Source organism: Xenopus laevis, chromosome 2L (assembly GCF_017654675.1).
Source record: "Xenopus laevis strain J_2021 chromosome 2L, Xenopus_laevis_v10.1, whole genome shotgun sequence".
Lineage (NCBI taxonomy): Eukaryota > Metazoa > Chordata > Amphibia > Anura > Pipidae > Xenopus > Xenopus laevis.
Window position 1 is genome coordinate 94,250,389 of NC_054373.1, and position 20,034 is coordinate 94,270,422.

A 20,034-nucleotide genomic window follows, 5' to 3' on the forward strand; every position below is an offset into this window, starting at 1 on the left:
TTCTATTATACTTATTTGAGGAAGAAAACAGTTTCTGCAATGTTGACTTTGTTGTGTATTTTAAGGTACTAACTTGGGGAAACCAGCACCAGCAAAGACTGCAAACTGCTCTATCTGATCTCATGGCAAATTCTGAGCTGCTGGATGAGCTACTTTCTTGGATTCAGTGGGCAGAGACCACACTAATTCAAAGAGACCAGGACCCCATGCCCCAGAACATTGACCAGGTCAAAGCACTGATCAGTGAGCACCAGGTGAGATTAAGGTCGCATTATTTACATGACCTTGATAGCCCCATGTTAGCTACAGACTGAATGACTTTATGCATTTTACTTATTAGTGTTTTGATTTTGTATTTAAATCACTTCTATTTGTTAGTGTGCAAAACATTGATTAATATTTTGTTAGTCTGCAATGCCTTCATGATCAAAATGGTGTTAAATGGTGAATTAATGGTTTCACATCACAATGATGGGGATCTTAAATGTACATAAGCTATACAAGTATGAACAACAGGATGTGTGGCATCATCAAGTTTTATTACAATACAGCAATAACTTGTAATGATGATTTCTAACAGGTATTCATGGAAGAAATGACTCAGAAGCAACCAGATGTGGACAGAGTAACAAAGACATACAAGAGAAAGACGACAGATCCAAATCACACATCTTTCAATGACAAAACCAGAAGTGAGTACAGAATGTCTGCCTCAATATGTTTTCATAAGGTGCATTTCATGTAGATGTTTGAACAAGACAAGTGTTATGTCAGTTTGCTGTTTTTAACCTATTGCTTTCATTACTGCCCTGTACAGGAAAACCTGCTGTGCAGAATGCAACCCCAGTCCTTCCAGTTATCTCGCAACCAGAAACCAAGAACCCAAGGATAAACCAACTGTCTGCTCACTGGCAGCAGGTCTGGCTCCTGGCGCTGGAGAGGCAGAGAAAGCTTAATGATGCCCTTGATAGACTAGAAGAGGTATGGAACTGCTGAAACAGAATAACAACAACCTTCCTAATATTCTTCCTGTGTTTTAGATTTGATATGAAATGTACATATTTCATGTAGTGAAAACATACAGGCTTCTATTTGTAAGTTGAAAAAATGTATTTATGCTTGCAGTTAAAGGAGTTTGCAAACTTTGACTTTGATATTTGGAGGAAGAAGTATATGCGCTGGATGAACCATAAAAAATCTCGAGTCATGGATTTCTTTAGAAGAATTGATAAAGACCAAGATGGAAAAATCACCAGACAAGAATTCATTGATGGGATCTTGGCTTCTAGTGAGTTGATTGTGTGGGTTAGCGTTGTCATCCACTTGTAACACTGAAGAAATTGACATTGTCAAACCTGTAACTTTCCAGCTTTTTAAGCTGCAGTCCATGTTAGATGATTAATTTTGCTTGGAACTATAATTCTATGCCAGCTCAAGAGCAGGTGTTACTTTTTTTTATATAATATTTTACTGAATATCTTTCAGAATTCCCAACGACAAAATTAGAGATGACCGCTGTCGCTGATATTTTTGACCAAGATGGTGATGGATATATAGATTACTATGAGTTTGTTGCTGCACTTCATCCCAACAAAGATGCCTATCGACCAACAACTGATGCAGACAAGATTGAGGACGAGGTACAGAACTTTTCTGCATACGTAATCCTAACACCTTCTATGAGAAGCAAAATGCATTAAGTAACCTCATAATTGTCATTACAACAGGTCACAAGACAAGTTGCTCAGTGCAAATGTGCAAAAAGATTCCAGGTTGAACAAATTGGAGAGAATAAATATAGGGTGGGTACAATTACTTTTCCTTTTGTGAACATACAGTAATGAAATGTTTAATGAAAACAAAACTCAATTATGGCTGTATATCTATTTCTCTTTATCAGACTTTCCCTCCTTAGTGGGAAAACCAATGGTCTTCACAGATACAATTATAAATGTGTCCTATGCCTGTTTTAATGTATATAAAAGGGCTTCATTATAAGAAAATGACATTTATACACATATTGTTTGTGAAGATTCTTATTCATCCAGGTCATGGTATACAGTTGATTTGACTTATTTCTACAGTCATATACATATTCAGCTAATTTTGTAAGTGAAAAGTGAACAAAGAAAATAGTAATTGTGGCATGTGTATTTACACCATGGCATTGACACCATGGTAAATTTTTAGTAAAACCCCCCGCCAGCACAGACCACAGCCTGTAAATGCCTTTTATATCCAGCTAAAGGTGGCCATACACTGTCAAATCGCCAAAAAGCAGATCTAAGCCTGCCTTTGCCACCTCTGTGCAGGTCTAAAAGGTGCTGACAGACCAACAATCAGAATCATGCACTCAGGTCTACAAAGTCCTGATAGATGAACACCACATCATCATGCAGATGTTCTCCTTATCCAATGAGATCTTTCCAACCTGGCTGATCTTCAGCCAGTAATTGGTTGGGTAGGCCTGTTGGGGAGGACCATTCACCCACAATAAGTTGCCAATTCACTGTAAAGGATCTAAATCGGCAGCTTTTATCACGCCCTTTATGGCCACCTTTAGAGTCTTTTGAATTCTTGTTTGCAGGGATTTTGCCTACTATACCTTGCTGATCACTTTTAGTTCCAATATCTTCTTGGACCTTCTTCCATGTATAAGATATACCAACATATTTTCAATGACTATTTAGTCAATGGACTGTGAGGGTCATTCCAAAACCTTCAGCTTGCTTTTCGTCAAGTAGCTCATGGTGGCTTTAGAGATATGCATAGGATCATTGTCTTGCTGTTGAAACTATTCCATTTTCAGTTTCTTGGCTGACTATTTCACATTGGAATTTGCTTTTCTCTGTCGTCTTTAGGGGGACACAGGGACCGATGGGGTTAAGCTCCATCCTCCAGGAGGCAGGACACTTGAAGTAATTAAAGTGGGCGTGCCAGGTTAGGCTTAACCCCACACACTGTACTCAGACTTCAGTTTTTTAAGTGTCCTGCTACCTGGAGGATGGACATCTCTACCTCTGAGAGAAATCTACGGTCAGTCTGTGACTGACACCAGGGGTGACACCTAAAGCAGGATTACCTGACTTTATATGGTTAGCCCCCTACGCGAGGACATCCACCGGGGTCATAACTCTAGCCTGTGGGCTATACAGACCACCCAGACGTATGCCTGTTCTAATTCTAGCACAGAGGGTCTGGCCGGTGTGAGGGGGGGGGGTAAGTGACTACATATATATGTTATATAATGTATGTTCACTATGTCTGCTGGATTCTGCATGACTCTGTCTCCGTTGACCCCCCCAACCCCCCCCCCCCCGCCGCCGCCCCCTCTTGCCGTTCACCTCTTGCCGTTCACCTCACAGACTGCGCCATACTCTACTCTCCCTTAGTAGTGTGGGTGGAGGAAGATAGGAGGAACCCAGCGAGGGAACGTCTATGCGTTCCAGCACTGCTCAAATGGCGGCTGTCTGCTTCCTCGGCGGGCTGTTTTACACGCGCGCGCCGAGTGGAACCCATGTGCGTTCCAGCGGCCATTTTGGGTTTTTCCCGCGGTTCAGCAGCACTACACAGCACAGCGTCTTGTCTGGTGACGGCACAGGTTGGCTACCCCACACCCTCTACATAGGATGGCAGAAGGTAGGCCAGGGGGGCTATTCAGCAGGGCGGGGGGACGAGTCCCCACAGCACAAGTGAATTTTTTTGTGTGTGCTAAGTGTCAACAAAAATTTCAGGGGGCACAGGGTGAGTCGCTTTGCAGAACTTGCACCATGGGGCAGGGGGCAGCTATGGTCTCTGGGGCCCCACCAGAAACACAAGCTGAAGATACAGTGCAAGGCACTTCTCAGGAATTCTCTCATGGGCCAGCAACAGACCCACTCCCTCCATTATGGGCAGTACAGTTGTCACAGTCACTGGCTTCACTTCAGGGATTGCCAGCCATTGCTGATAATTTAGGAAAGGCGCTGGCTAAATTTCACCACAAATCCGGTGGTAAACGCAAACGTCTTGATGACGAAAAAGCGGATCCTGTTACTCACAATTTTTCTGAGGATTCCTCTATTGAACAAGGTTCTTCCCAGTCAGAGGGAGAAATACCGGCATCTATTGCTTCTTCTGATGATGAGCAAGAAGAACAAGATGAGGCAAGGGAAAAGGATAGCCTTCATGATGTTGAGGGTATTATTAAAGGGGTACTCGATGTACTTAACATTTCACCGAACTCGAAAACAGGGGAGACAAAATCTCTTTTCAAAAGACAGCATAAATCTACAGTCTGTTTTCCTGAACATGATCAGTTACTAGGGATCATTCAAGAGGAGTGGGATGCTCCTGAAAGGAAGTTTCAAGCTACTAAGAAATTCACAAAGTCCTATCCCTTTCCTAAAGAGCTTATTGATAAGTGGTCTAACCCCCCGGTGGTCGACGCACCAGTGTCAAGACTTTCTAAATCTACCACGCTGCCAGTCACTGATGCAGCGGCATTCAAGGACCCATCTGACAAAAGACTAGAAGGTTTTTTAAGGGCAATATATTCCTCAGCAGGATCTACACTGCGGCCCTGTTTGGCTTTAGCATGGGTCTCAAGAGCCATTCAGGCTTGGTCCGAGTCACTCGTCAAGGACATTCAAGGTGGTGTTCCCCGAACTGATCTTCTGTCCTCTGCACAAGCAATTGCGGAAGCATCAAGCTATCTTTGTGATACTTCCTTGGATGCCTCACAGCTTACTTCACGTACTTCGGCTCTGTCCATAGCAGCACGCAGAACGCTGTGGCTGAAGAATTGGTCAGCGGACATTAGTTCCAAGAAGTCCTTAACTTCTCTTCCGTACAAGAGCCAACGATTATTTGGCGAGGAACTCGAGAAGATTATCTCACAAGCGACAGGTGGTAAAAGCACCTTCCTTCCACAAGCCAGAAGTAGAGCATCATCAGCCAACAGACGGGGCAAATTTTTTCGTGGCCAGAGTGGCCGGTTCGTAGGGGTAGTCCGCCACAAAGATCCCACTTTCGCTCCAAAACCAGCGACAAGAACCGCCCCCCGTGGAAGAGTAATCGACCTCACAACAAACCATCAGCTGATAAGCCCACGTCGGCATGACGGGGCAATCCCTCCGGAATCGATGGAACAGATCGGCGGAAAATTACTACGATTCCAGGAGGAATGGATCCGTCACTCTTCAGATGCCTGGGTCAAGGAGATCGTCTCTGGGGGCTACCATCTCGACCTGGCGGCACAGCCTCCCAGGAGATTCATTATGTCCAGGGTACCCTCCAATCCCTTAAAACAAAGGCCCTTTCTGGAGTGCATAGACAAGATGGAGAGATCGGGGGTTATCACACCAGTACCTCAGCCGGAGAGATTCTCCGGGTTCTACTCCAACCTTTTTACAGTCCCAAAGAAGGACGGCACGGTCAGACCAGTTCTCGACCTCAAGCGACTGAACAAGTACATCCACTCTGTGCGCTTCAAGATGGAGACATTGAGATCAGTAATTCGTGGCATGGAACAGGGTCAACTAATGATGTCCCTGGACATAAAGGATGCTTACCTCCATGTTCCCATTTGGCCTCCTCATCATCGCTACCTCCGCTTTGCCTTTCAAAACAGACATTACCAGTTTGTGGCACTACCGTTTGGCCTGTCCTCGGCCCCGCGGGTCTTCACCAAACTAATGGCAGTGTCAGCAGCCACCCTGAGATTGCAAGGGATTTCGGTGACACCTTATCTCGACGACCTACTTCTCAAGGCCCGGTCAGTAGAGAAGGCCAGGGTGGATCTCCAAAGGGCGATTTCACTTCTCCAGAGCTTCGGCTGGACCATCAATTGGTCCAAATCCAACATGACTCCGAGCCATCACATGACCTTTCTCGGGCTGGAATTCAACACCCTCACGCAGACCGTGAGTCTACCTCTGGTCAAACAGAACAGAATCAGGGGTCAGGTACAGTCTCTGATAGACAGCCCAGTGTCAATAGTACACAGAGCAATGCAAGTCCTCGGATCGATGGTATCAGCCATCGAGGCTGTCCCCTTCGCACAGATACATCTTCGCCCTCTTCAGTCCAGCATTCTTGCCACCTGGAAGGGGGGATCGTTGAACCAACCTGTCCGGTTATCTCCGGCGACGAAAGAAGCTCTACGGTGGTGGCTGTCCCCCGAGAACCTAGCAGTAGGACAATCTTGGGCGACACCGGATTGGAGGGTGATGGCCACGGATGCCAGCCTTCAGGGCTGGGGAGCAACTTGGGAGAACCACTCTGCTCAGGGCTGCTGGTCTCCCGCGGAGTCCAGACTTCCTATCAACATTCTGGAACTCAGGGCAGTGAAGTTGGCACTCAGTCAGTGGAGTCACCTCCTACGGCTACAGTCAGTTCGCATCCAAAGCGACAACGTCACCACGGTGGCCTACATCAACAGACAGGGAGGGACTCGGAGCCAAAAAGCTCTGGCAGAAGCCAGAGAGATTCTGCAGTGGGCAGAGCAGAACTCTGTCAGACTATCAGCCATTCACATACCAGGTGTGGCCAATACAAAGGCGGACTTCAGAGCTTCAAGGTCATTGTTTGTGATTCCCTCTGGACCTCGAAGAGGACAAGCGGCTTCTAAGACTTCTCTTGCTCGTTGGATTAGAGAAACTATCAAGCAAGCATATACTGCAAAGGGAAGAGCACCGCCTGAAGTTATCCGGGCTCATTCCACTAGATCGGTAGGTGCCTCTTGGGCTTGGCGTAACTCTGCTTCCTTGGAGCAGATCTGCAAGGCGGCTACCTGGTCATCTGTTAACAGATTTACCAAGTTTTACAAAGTTAACACCTTTTCCTCGGCCGAGGCTTCTCTCGGGCGTAGGGTGTTGCAATCAGTTATTAAGTAATTCTGCAGTTTCGGTCTATGCTCGCACCCACCCTGCTGTTTGGGACTGCTTTGGTAAGTCCCCATCGGTCCCTGTGTCCCCCTAAAGACGACAGAGAAAACAGGATTTTTGTACTCACCGTTAAATCTGTTTCTCTGTAGTCGAAAGGGGGACACAGGGCTTCCCGCCCAGTGACGAGCTACAGACCATATTTGGTTTTTTCTGAATAGGTTCCTTGGTTTACTAGTTCTGCCTGTTATAAGTTTAGTAATTCTAGTAGCAGCTTTGGAACAAACTGAAGTCTGAGTACAGTGTGTGGGGTTAAGCCTAACCTGGCACGCCCACTTTAATTACTTCAAGTGTCCTGCCTCCTGGAGGATGGAGCTTAACCCCATCGGTCCCTGTGTCCCCCTTTCGACTACAGAGAAACAGATTTAACGGTGAGTACAAAAATCCTGTTATATTTAGCAGAATCCATTCTTCATGCAACATACACAATGTTTCATGTGACACTAGCTGCCATACTGCTTCTTTTATTTTTATCTCCAAACAAACTTTGGTGACAGCACTTGTTTCCAAAATGCCTCCTGCTCAGGTCACAGTGATAATGCTGGAATGATGTAACACCATGTCATCCAAAACGTCCTGCAGTCCCTTTTCAGTCATATGAGGGTTTGCCTTTTCCTTTCTGTCCAGCAAATGAGCAGTTCTCCCTGAAAGTTTTCTTGGTCTTCAAGATCATGCCTTGACCTTCACAGTCAGGGTCGTAACAAGAGCGTGTTGGGCCCCACTGCCAGAAAAATATTCGGAGGGCCCCCGTTTTCCCAGCATAGCCCCCCCTCCTGGCGAATACTTGATGACATTACAGACAGTGAAAATTGCAAGCTGGAAATGTTTTGCAGGCTTTTTATAGCCCCTGCTTTGTAGGCATTAGCGTAATTTTCAGATCCTCATTCAGCTTTTAAGAGGAGCACCTAATTGTGAAGTGACAGTCCAAAGTTTGGAGTGTCAGGGATATTATTTATCACTGGATATGGGGATGGGTGTCCGAACTCTTGCAATTACTATTTTCTTTGTTCCACTGTTTTAAAGTCAGTGAAATAACAAAACTGTGTGTTAACATTTGCAGATATGTTGTTTATTAACATGCTGATTGCTGAAGTACTACTTTTCACTTGCCAAATCAACTAAACATTTCATTTAGCAAGGGGTGCCCAAACTGTTGCTTTCAACAGTTTTAGGCATAGTGCACAAAACCCTGAGGACAGATGTGAGCAATAGGCTTGGGTGAATTTGACCTGGTTCGTTTTGGCAAAAATTTGCCGCTGGCGAAATGTCGCTGACGCCCATTAAAGTCTATGGGCGTCCAAAAATGAAATTTTTTTTGACGAGCAACGCCATACAAGTCTATAGCCGTCATTTCCAAGGCAAAATGAGGCGAAAACATTTGCCCATCCCTAGTGAGCAACATTATTGTTTTATACTTTCTGTATTCACATACAGTATATTAGATAGCCACAAACACGACTAGTCTTGTGACAATAAAATGTATTCTAAACTGATTAATATGACTGTACAGTTGTGTTAAATTATTGCTGCTTATATTAAACTGAAGTTTTTTTTTCTCTTTTTCTCCTTCATTCCTTTGTTTAGTTCTTCCTAGGGAACCAGGTACAGTGTGTCCTGATGCTGCATCTTGCTTCCCAAAATAATCACCTGCTTACACATAATATATCTTTTGCTGTAATAATGTTCAATAGACAGAAATTACTTTTTAGAAATTGATATTAATTGTGTAGACTTTTTTCATAAATACTGGATGCAGATCCATCCATCCATCCATCCATCCAACCAATGTGCTCATACCGGTGTGTTTGTTTATGATAATGTCAGTGGATGCTCGATCACTAGAGCTACTGTCATTAGGATGTGTTTACTTGCTGTCTGTGGTGTTATTGTAGCCAATGGCTGATTGGATCTTCATATATGGTGTAATTCTAGAACAATGCCCCTTTCTTTTATAATGCGCACAAAAACCAGCTAAGCACTGCTTTCGGTTTCTTAGTCTTGCTTTTTGCCTAAACCAGTTACTGTGTCGCACTCAGTACCCTACTTAAAGGAGCTTGGGAGGGGACCTCAAAGAGGTCTATTGATTCACTGGTCCTCTGTGTTGCATTTGGCTTTTAAGAGAGAAGTTTGCCTTGAAATACATTTCAGTGTGTTATACATAGAGCTTGTTTAATTATTATTTTTTTGGAATTATTATTGTCCAGCTTGCAAATTAATATGCTGTCAGTTGTCAGGGGTCACACAGCCCCCTGCATAAAAACAACAGAAGTCACAATTTTATTGTTATTCTTATTTATTTATGCAGTTTATTCATCCCGTCTGCTTAGTTGTTTGTGTATTAATACAAACATACTTATATATGAAGCAGATCAGTTTAAATTCTGACCTTAAGCACATATAACCATAACAAATGAAAAATGAAGGCTAATTGAAATTTTTTAAATACACGCAAAACGTATCACACAATATACTGACAACATACTGAAATATATTTTATTGAATTTCTTCACTCTCAGAACTGTAGTCCCCTTAATTTGTATAGCATTGTTTAAAAATTCTAGTGTCTACACCATACTGAATGTTTATTTTAAGGTGAACTACCCCATTAATAATTGACCTGGCATAGACAGACTAGGTCTGCTTTTTTTTAGTTCTTTTATATCATAACTCAAACAAGCCCAACAGCCTGACAGCTACAGAAGCATGTGATTTTAACTGGTATTTATGTAATTTTACATTGATTTTGCAGTGGTTCTAATTATTCCTCAAATACAATGATCATAACTTGAAACTAACCTCCATTTGCATAACTAATTACTTGGGATTTGGGCTTCTATTCTAGATTTATAAATTAGATTCCTTCTTTGTAAATATGTTTGTGCATCTTCAACTTAGTGTAAATATGCACACACAAAATGAATGTTTATATCTCTAATTTGCATATCTATATTTATATATGTGTGTGTAGATATAAATGTATGTTATAGCATACATTTAGTATGGAAACGGGGGTTAACTGCATTAATTTCTGTTGCTCAGTGTCAATTATTTTTACAGTTTGGAGACTCTCAGCAATTGCGTTTAGTCCGTATTCTAAGAAGTACTGTCATGGTCCGTGTTGGTGGAGGTTGGATGGCGTTAGATGAATTTTTGGTGAAGAATGATCCTTGCAGAGGTAATAAATCACATTCCTTACAGCTTCCCTGTTAAAATATGCATTGAATTTAAATATTGTTCAGTGTTTTAATTTATTGCTTACTGTGGCATTAAAAATCTTTGGAGAGGTGCAGCACACAATTGCTGACTAACATACACACATTTTGTGAGGAAACTTCAGGCGGTTAAGAGCTGTGTATGGTTTCACATTTATGATTTACTTTATTGCCGATGGGAAAGCTTTTCGGCAAAGCTTGTCGCCTGCAGTTGCACAAATTTATCTCCCCATGTGCCGTTATCCTTATTATTTTTCTCCATGGCCCAGTATTTCAACTAAATATTTCTAAAAACAAAATACAAACATATACTTTACCACAACATGATGTATCAGGTAGGCCAATACCCTACTTGCATTTTTCTCTATGATTAACTCTGCAAATAAGAAAAATGACATTAGTTAAGCCTAATGCTAAATTCTACCGCTAATCTGTCAATTTTACTGTGGATTCAGGATATCCATAGTATAATATATAATGTATGTAAACCATGGCTGAGATGGCCTGTTCTTTATTTAATCCTTCATCCATACCTAACTAAGCATGTCTAAGATAGATTGCAAGCACATTATTCCATATGGTGTGCAGCCATTTTGAACATGCATCGTAATACAGTTAACATAATCAGTGCCTGAAGCAGGCTGGGAAATTTGCATGTATCTTATCTTTTTTTCCCCTTTGCATTTCTCTTTATTTCTTTCTTTTCTTAGTTCATCATCCTGGGAATAAATTAAAGAGAACCGATTCCATCTCCTCTATAGGTTTGAATTACCTTGCTTTGTAGAAGTGCTTGCTTCACTAACCCAAAAAACCTTTCCAATGTAACTATGCAACCCTAATTTTCCCAGAATCTTTTGAGGTTAAAATAGTGTCTGTGTTTAAGTATGGTTATACTGCTTTAAATGCACAGAAAACAATGAGAGCATGGCTTAAAGGAGAAATCAACCTTTGGGGGAAAAAAACCCTAACCCCCACCCAGGTAGCCCTCCCTCCTCCCCCCAGGCTAACTTCCCCCCCCCCCAGGAGATGCCCCATACTCCATACTTAACTTTCGGCGCAGATTCTTTCAGCGAAGTTCCACGCGTCCATCTTCTGGCCCCTCGGTAAGCTGACTGAGAGATCAGTATTTCTGTGCATGCGCAGTTGGAGCAGTTTGTGACAACTGCGCATGCGCGGAATTACACGGAAATTGCCGATCTCTCAGTCGCTTACAGAAGAGCCGGAAGATGGACGTGTGGAACTTGCCTGGAAGAATCTGCACCGAGGTAAGTATGGAGCATCTCCCCGGGGGGGGGTAGTTAGCCTGGGGGTGTAGGGAGGGCTACCTGGCGTAGGGGGGGGTTCTGCACAGGTTGATTTCTTTAATGGGTGTGTACTAGCTTGTTTAGGTGGCAAAAGACAGATATCATACATAAATAATTGTGATTTTCACTATAAATATGTAATGTGTTTATAAGCATTATGGTGATATGAAAATGCCCATATCACTTTAAAACCCCTTTATGTGTTATTAATATTTATTTTATACCTGACTATAGGGTGGTAAGTACAATATTTCCTGGAAATACTATGCATTGGTACTCCAACCTGTCATATCCATGCCCCTCATTAGATTGATGCTTAGCCTGAATGCATTGTGAAGCTGCTGGACTAGACGGGGGGGGTGCCTGACAAACATAGAAAGTACATTTTTGGGATCAGTATAACCCTCACCTTCAACATGATTTCATTAAAAATGGCTTGTGCTGAACATAATTTGGATGGGGGGGCTGCGCACAGAAAAAACTGCCTCATATTTGCAAACTTTCTTGCATGGTAGATTACTAGTGCATAAATAAACCCCCTGCATTATGGACTTCTGCTGATTTGTAAGACAAAACGGTCAAATCAAAGGGCTGAAGAGAATACAGACAGTCCCCAGGTTACATACGAGATAGGGTCTGTAGTTTTTGTTCTTGAGTTGAATTTGTATGTATGTTGGGACAGGTACATTTACATATTGAATGCAACTTAGACAGATGGTTACCTTTCTGTGCATATGTATTTTTACCTCTCTCTGCAGTAGACAACACACACCAGAGGGGATTGGGATGGGTGGTTTATTGAAGCGAAATGCTAATAAAGGCTAAACAAACCACAGTATATTCAGTGGCGTAGCAGAGCAGGGGGTGCGATTGGGCCAGGGCCCGCACCCCCTCAGGGCCCCCCGGCAGCTCGCGCGCCACTGTGTTCCTAGGTAAATGCGGCCGTTTCTGGGTGTACGGAGGGGGGAGGGGCCCGGCTGCATGTCCCGTGCCAGGGCCCACCCCCCTCTAGTTACGTTTCTGAGTACATTTCTGTAATAGCCTCTATTTGTAAGTGTTAGTTGTATGTAAGTCAGGGGTTTGTAACCTGAGAACTGCCTGTATAGCAAAGCAATATGCATTTTATTTAAGACATAGAAGAGACAGAATGTATTCAGCACTTGTTCCATTTATTTTGCCTATGTTGAAAAAGGTTGTAAATAGGTTTACACTGCCTTTTTTAAGGAACCCGTAACATTAAAAAGTGAAAATGTGTTTTTATACATTTGTGTCTGTTCATTTAATACCTACAAATATACTATTTTTGGAAATACATGCCCTTTTTATATGAAAAAGATTTTCAGGCTGCAGTCGTGCAGAGCCATGGCATTTGACATGTTTGCAAACCCATTTTTTCTGTTGTGTATCCATTTGCCTTTTTGACCTATTCATCGTGAATGGTTTCTCCAATAGATACAAAGTAGTGGTGTTTCTATGGCAAGCACAGAAATGTTGCCAGTACAGGGTAACACTAAAATATATTTAAATAAATATAAAACAATTACATTTTTTGATGTTACCATTACTTTTAAGTGATACTTGTTGCATAAGTTGATGCTATTTTAAATATGATGCAGAAGGTTCAGGTAATAAGGCGTCTCTCACTCATGTTTGCAGTCAGACAGGAAGATTACATTCAGTGTATGCTGTTATTAGGTTTGGGACATTTGTGGCAATTCTGTGTTAGCAGAAACAACCCCAATCATCTCTGTAAGCTGTGCAGTAAGCACAGGGAGTCACTGTATTCACCTGTCAATGCTCACATGGGCTGGATTTTAGCCCAAAATCTCTACGTTACATATTCTTTAAAGGAGAAGGAAAGGCTAAAATTAAGTAAGCTTTATCAGAGTCTATATAAATACACCAGTAAACCCTCAAAATAATGCTGCTCTGAGTCCTCAAAAGAAACACAGCATTTCTTTCCTTCTATTGTGTACACATGGGCTTCTGTATCAGACTTCCTGTTTTCAGCATTAACCGCTAGGGCTTGAGCATGCTCAGTTTGCTCCTCTCTCCCACTCCCCCTCCCAGCAACGTAACTAGAGGGGCGGGCCCTGGCGCAGAACACGCAGCCGGGCCCCCTACACCCGGGACCGCCCCGAATTTGTGGCGCGTAAGCGGCCGGGTGGTGCGGGCAGTGGCCCATTCGCACCCCCTGCTCCCCCGGTAGTTACGCCACTGCTCCCTCCTGCTCTCCCCTCTGTAATCTGAGCCCAGAGCTATGAGTGAGCATGGAGAGATTCAAGCAGGAAGTGATGTCACACCAAGCTAATATAGCAGCTGCTATCCTAAACAAACAGAGAGAGATTGTAGAGCTGTTTACTCAGGTGTTGTAAAGCATTCTGCAGAATAAATATAGTGTTATTGCTTGCACTATGGTGGCTAATTTATTGGCAATAAACTGCTTCTGTAGCTTTCCTTCTCCTTTATGAACATATTTTCTGAACAAATACATCTGTACTGTACAGTATGAAATCCTTTACTCCCTGCACACACAGACATATTCATAGAAATTAGTTGTTTTTGTGCCTTTGGTTATGGCATGCTTGTCAGCATTTCCCAGGTCTGTGGTCTGGATTTTGCTTTATCTTAAAGATTGCATTTGGAATTCTCTGTACTGGGCCAAAAATATACTAACCTTCAGCTTGACCTTGCCTGTGTGTTCTTATGCTGCTTTTGCTGGAAGCACATGTCTTGCAAGAAGTGGGTGTAATGGGGTTAACTTAATCATTTGTCTTGTTTGCTATGTATTAATGTTAAAACATATAAATATTTAAAGGGTTTCTGGTATGATTTTTATGATGTCGTTTTTATTTTTAAATTACACTGTTTACACTGCAAATAATTCAGTCTACAATATAAAATTTCATTCCTGAACGAGCAAGTGTATTTTTTTTAGTTGTAATATTGGTGTGTAGGCAGCCATCTCAGGTCATTTTGCCTGGTCATGTGCTTTCAGAAAGAGCCAGCACTTTAGGATGGAACTGCTTTCTGGCAGGCTGTTGTTTCTCCTACTCAATGTAACTGAATGTGTCACAGCGGGACCTGGATTTTACTATTAAGTGCTGTTCTTAGATCTACCAGGCAGCTGTTATATTGTTGTAGGGAGCTACTATCTGGTTACCTTTCCATTGTTCTGTTGTTATACTGTTGGGGGGGGGAGGGGTGATATCACTCCAACTTGCAGTACAGTAAAGAGTGACTGAAGTTTATCAGAGAACAAGTCACATGACTGGGGGCAGCTGGGAAACTGACAATATTTCTAGCCCCATGTCAGATTTCAAAATTAAATATAAAAAAATCTGTTAGCTCTTTTGAGAAAGGATTTCAGCACTATTAACTGGTTCATTTTGAAAAAAACATTTTTTCCCATGACAGTATCCCTTTAAGCATTGCACATAAACACAATGATTGGGCATAAAATGCAACTTCTATTACAGTCTCATAGTAACATAGTTTATCTTGTCTAATTGTGATTCTAACAGCAAAGTGTGTGCTAGGTCTAATGGCTGGTGTTTTACGAAATATTAATAACACATTGTGCTTTCAGTAAGCCGTGTCTGCTATAGTAAAAATTCTTCTGTGGAAATTAATTCTGTTCATTTGCCCTGCAGCAAGAGGGAGAACAAATCTAGAGCTACGAGAAAAGTTCATTTTACCAGAGGGGGTATCTCAAGGAATGACCCCATTCAGGTCTAGAGGTCGGAGATCTAAACCATCTTCCAGGACTGCTTCTCCAACGCGATCAAGTTCCAGTGCCAGTCAGAGTAACCACAGCTGTACATCTGTGCCATCCTCACCTGCCACTCCTGCTAGTGGCTCAAAGGTAAATTCAGTGCATCACAAAGCACTCAAACAAAAAATATGCAAACTTGGCTGGAGATTAATTTGCTTATCTTTAACTAGTGTGGTTTTACAACAGCCTATGGAAAGGCCTAAGAGCCATGTGCCACTGTCTGCCCCTGCCCCACCCAAGAGATGAAAGAAAAGAAAGGATTAACATTAAATAAATACAACAAATTAGTTCTGTGATGTTAGGGCAGGGGCACACAAAGCTACAGGGCGAGATTAGTCACCAAGCAACAAATCGCTTCCTCTTCAGGCGACTAATATCCCCGAACTGCCTCTTTTCCGAAGTCGTCTGAAGTTTCCTTGTAAGGCAACTTCAGGAGACTTCTGAAAACGAAGAGCTCTGAGTGCCATCCTGCCGGTGATTTAGACTCTAGTCAGCGGGCAGGAAGTTCGGGAAGATTAGTTGCCCAAAGAAGAAGCGATTTGACGCTTGGCCACTAATCTCCCCCAGTAGCTTTGTGTGCCTCTGCCCTAAGATTCTCTGCTTAGGTCACTGGACTCTAACTCAGGGATTTCTTGTTTTGTTCCATATGTCCGCTTTTTTCCTTTGGGCAATATATTTTAATATAACAGCAAACATTTAAAACAAAGGGTGGACCAATCATAAGAGCATGCATCTGGGGCATGTCCTGGTGGAGGGATGCCAGGTACAGGTTACTCCATTGAATCTGGGTTGGATATTCATTTAATATATTTGTAAATTGTCAGCTCATTTCTCTGTTATGCTATACTTGCAGCAGGTCCCATATAAGTATTATCTTGAAGCACACATAACCTGTCAGAGGTTTTAGGGTGTTGAAACAGAAAATGGCTGGGCCCAAACAGGAAATTTCATGGCACCACAGACCAGTAGCCATGAATCAAGGTTGAGGGAGTGAAGAATCGCCATCATACTCTAAAAATAATTCCTTTTTCTGCAAAATTGGCTACAGCTGTGTGTTAGTGTGCATAGTAAGATGAGATGGTGTAGCATGTGCTACAAGGGTTGTCATCTGTTTTTCACCCACAACTCCCATCATTCCCTAACAACCAACAGCTTTTGAGATGATTCAAGAGCTGCAGCTTAGTTCTAAATATTGTTCCCCCCAAATAGGATTTGCTAGCCATGATAATTGTGATACCATTCTTACATGTGGTTTTATCACTGTTATCTATATTTTTGTCCACTAATTTAAAGTCTGCATTACTGCTTCCTAACATCAATTTGTGTGCCACTTGGAGAAGAACAATATGAGACTACTGAAGACTGAGCTTGTCAGCTGCCTGTTTCCTTTCCCTTATGTTGTTTTTACTTTTTATTTGGAAGTTATTTTCTGCTTGTTTTTCTTTTCATCCATCCAACATCCGTCTATCTTTGCTCATCCCCATTGCATTTGTTTGTCTGCTGCAACCCCTCCAACAGACTCCACAGCATCTCTCTCGCTGTTATGAGAAACCCTGGCTTGTAAACAGCAAAGCTAGCACTCCAATTAGGTGGGCTGAATATCCAGACTTCCACACCCCATCACCTGAGGTAGAGTATGGTCCTTGGATCCTTGAAGATCCTGCCCCCACTCTTCCATGCTGCTCTTTTTATAACAGTTCCTGATCATGCTTGCACTATGCCGACTAATTGCCCTGTAAATTAATGGGGGACTTTTTATGACGCGTGTTCTGATGTAAATAATAACTTTCTCTTGGGAATATATATTAAAGGGATACTGTCATGGAAAACATGTTTTTTTTCAAAACGCACCAGTTAATAGTGCTACTTCAGCAGAATTCTGCATTGAAATCCATTTCTCAAAAGAGCAAACAGATTTTTTTATATTCAATTTTGAAATCTGTCATGGGGCTAGACATTTTGTCAATTTCCCAGCTGCCCCTGGTCATGTGACTTGTGCCTGCACTTTAGGAGAGAAATGCTTTCTGGCGGGCTGCTGTTTTTCCTTCTTAATGTAACTAAAGGATTCTCAGTGGGACATGGGTTTTTACTATTGAGTGTTGTTCTTAGATCTACCAGGCAGCTGTTATCTTGTGTTAGGGAGCTTCTATCTGGTTACCTTCCCATTGTTCTTTTGTTTGGCTGCTGGGGGGGGTGATATCACTCCAACTTGCAGCACAGCAGTAAAGAGTGATTGCAGTTTATCAGAGCACAAGTCACAAGACTTGGGGCAGCTGGGAAATTGACAATATGTCTAGCCCCATGTCAGATTTCAAAATGGAATATAAAAAAATCTGTTTGCTCTTTTGAGAAATGGATTTCAGTGCAAAATTCTGCTGGAGCAGTACTATTAACTGATTCATTTTGGGGAAAAAAAAATTCCCATGACAGTATCCCTTTAAAATATTTGACATTGTTGTTCTCTAACTTTCAAAATTACAAATTAAGTTTCTCTACTAAAAAAACCTTGAATTTACTATTCTAGTAATAGATGCATGGAGTAAATTTTACTTTGAAAAATAACTTTTACAGTTGGTTTCAAATCAATAAGTACAAGGATTTATACTATATAGAGTTGTTACAACTTAGTTGCATGCTTTTAATGGGTGTTTGACACTGCTTGAAATGAACACTAAATCCAATATACAAATTGCATTAACGTTCAATTTAAATGTTTCAGGAGTTTATCAGAAGTAAGTATGACACCTCTAGCCTACTGAATGACAACAAAGCTATAATGCCACCATGCACAGAGTAGACCCGGAACAGCATGGGAGCAATTGGTCCACAGTCTGAATGGACAGATATTGAACAAGGGACTATACACTGTGCGGCTGCCTTTCTGTTGTCCAGAACACCTCGTCTGCTGATGCACTGTTCTCTGGCCAACATGGTGCACTGGCAAATGAGATTTTCAAACCTGTCTAATCATTGAACTGACAGATGTTATTAGTATGTAGTTATTGGTCAGGATCTTTGGGCCTACAAAATAATAATTTATTAGTACACGTAAGCTCAGCTGTGAATATCTGATAACAGATTAAGTGGGATTTTTTTTTGAGGAACGAAGATTTATCTGGTCTAGTAGCTTGTCATATATTTTAGCTATTCTAGCTGCAAAGAGCAACTAAGGCTATATACAGAGTTGCTGTTCCAGGGCAATACTTTGGATATGATATTACAAACCCCAAGGTGACCTATAATGTCAACATCTCTTAAAGTATGACAGCTTTTCCATATACTGCATTAAATATAATGTATAATTCTAATGTGTAATTAAGGTGCCTTTTTCGGTTTTGTCTGCCATGTTAATCGCTTGTTCTATATCAAAGTATACAACCTGTAGCAGAGCATCAAATCAGTACTTTTATATTGAAACCAAGAGGTTCAACTGGTTTTTAACTACTAAGTTAATATTTTGAGATGATTTATGGTTACAAATATGTTTTCAAGCTGTAAAATTTTCTGCACATTAGTTGAGCGCATATGTGCATGCACACGAAGTGACACAAAAACACACGCAACTTATTGTGGGGCGCACAGAAAATTTTGTTTGCAAATTTACAACTCATTTCTTGCTTGAATCTTCACACTGACCACAAAGCGCTCATAAAGGACTATTTTTGCTCACAGATTTAATTAATCAATAATTATAGCCAGTTAATACTTCTGCAAATGATGAACCAAAATGTAACTTGTCTTTGCTTGAAGGTAACACCAGCTCAGAGCAGCAAATTAAAGAAAGCCGCTGTTTACACAAGTCGTTCATCCTTGACTGGGGAGACACCTACTTCTTCAAGTGCCAAATCGGCAAGAGCTGGTAAGTAAGATCTTACTGCTGGAATAAGGGTCATTGTGTGTTCATGTACTGTAAATGGGTATCTACATACAGATATGTTTGTGTGATTCCTGTTGAGAGTGAAAAATCAACTTGGCTATTACAGTTCTACTCTATTTTTAATTACCTCAGAAACACAAAGCTCAAGATCAACAACAAACAAGTTAATAATCCACAAAATCAGATATTTTGAAATCAAATAAATTACTGCTAAACAAAGAATATTAAAGGGAATTTAGTTTTCCTTAGCTGTAAGGAACACCTGCAATTCACTAATTTCTGCCAAGAGCACTGCCTGATGTTGTCTAACAGACATTATGTCTGCAATAGTCCACAGTTTATGGCTTTGGAATAAATAATTAGAAGTCATCAAATAATGATTCTCAGCTCGCCTATGTACCAAGCTGCAGAAAACTGGCATAATGAGCAAGTTGTGTTCCATATAAAGTCAGCTTTGGAGTGATTAATACAGAACAATTATACGAATCTTGCTGACTTGCAAACCAACATAAAGCAGTGTGATTTTTACATTCTCTACAGAATTTTAAAGTCAATGTGATGAGGGATCATGACTGTCCTCAATGTAAACAGAGTTGCAAAAAATGCTCAGTAGATAAAAATTGGCATATATACGTCCCAGAATAATAGAGGAAAACATCTAATAGGTGGATCTATTCACAGTAAAGTCAAGTCCAGTAGCATTGGGAATCAGTAGTTTATAGGGACCAGAGAGTGGGGATATGTATTGTTTTTTTGGTGGGGAGGGGTGGGGTGCAAGCTGTTGTCCCATGTATGAAGTCCAGGTTCTTCTCTTCTTACTCAAGTTGCTTAAGAGAACATGTTGACATATGAAGCTTTCCTGTACTTTCTTACATATTGGCCACTGCAGGTTACTGTGACAATTTATAGTTATATATATATTCTGTTTATCAGAGATTTCTAC

The 20,034-nt window shown here is 41.6% G+C and overlaps 1 protein-coding gene across 25 annotated transcripts in view; it reads left to right on the forward strand.

The window, feature by feature from the left end:
* Window positions 1-20,034, forward strand: part of LOC108708274 (microtubule-actin cross-linking factor 1) — a 180,597-nt gene that overhangs the window by 159,268 nt on the left and 1,295 nt on the right. For 10 of the 25 annotated variants that reach the window (XM_041582197.1, XM_041582204.1, XM_041582187.1 and 7 more), the window contains 12 exons: window positions 66-254; window positions 581-692; window positions 818-981; window positions 1,126-1,288; window positions 1,486-1,640; window positions 1,728-1,802; window positions 8,508-8,525; window positions 9,963-10,098; window positions 10,846-10,896; window positions 15,093-15,304; window positions 16,733-16,843; window positions 18,965-19,073. In XM_041582197.1, coding sequence (XP_041438131.1) covers window positions 66-254; window positions 581-692; window positions 818-981; window positions 1,126-1,288; window positions 1,486-1,640; window positions 1,728-1,802; window positions 8,508-8,525; window positions 9,963-10,098; window positions 10,846-10,896; window positions 15,093-15,304; window positions 16,733-16,843; window positions 18,965-19,073 — 1,495 coding nt within the window. The remainder of the gene's footprint in view (window positions 1-65; window positions 255-580; window positions 693-817; window positions 982-1,125; window positions 1,289-1,485; window positions 1,641-1,727; window positions 1,803-8,507; window positions 8,526-9,962; window positions 10,099-10,845; window positions 10,897-15,092; window positions 15,305-16,732; window positions 16,844-18,964; window positions 19,074-20,034) is intronic. The other 15 variants (XM_041582205.1, XM_041582206.1, XM_041582210.1 and 12 more) reach the window with 8 other exon arrangements.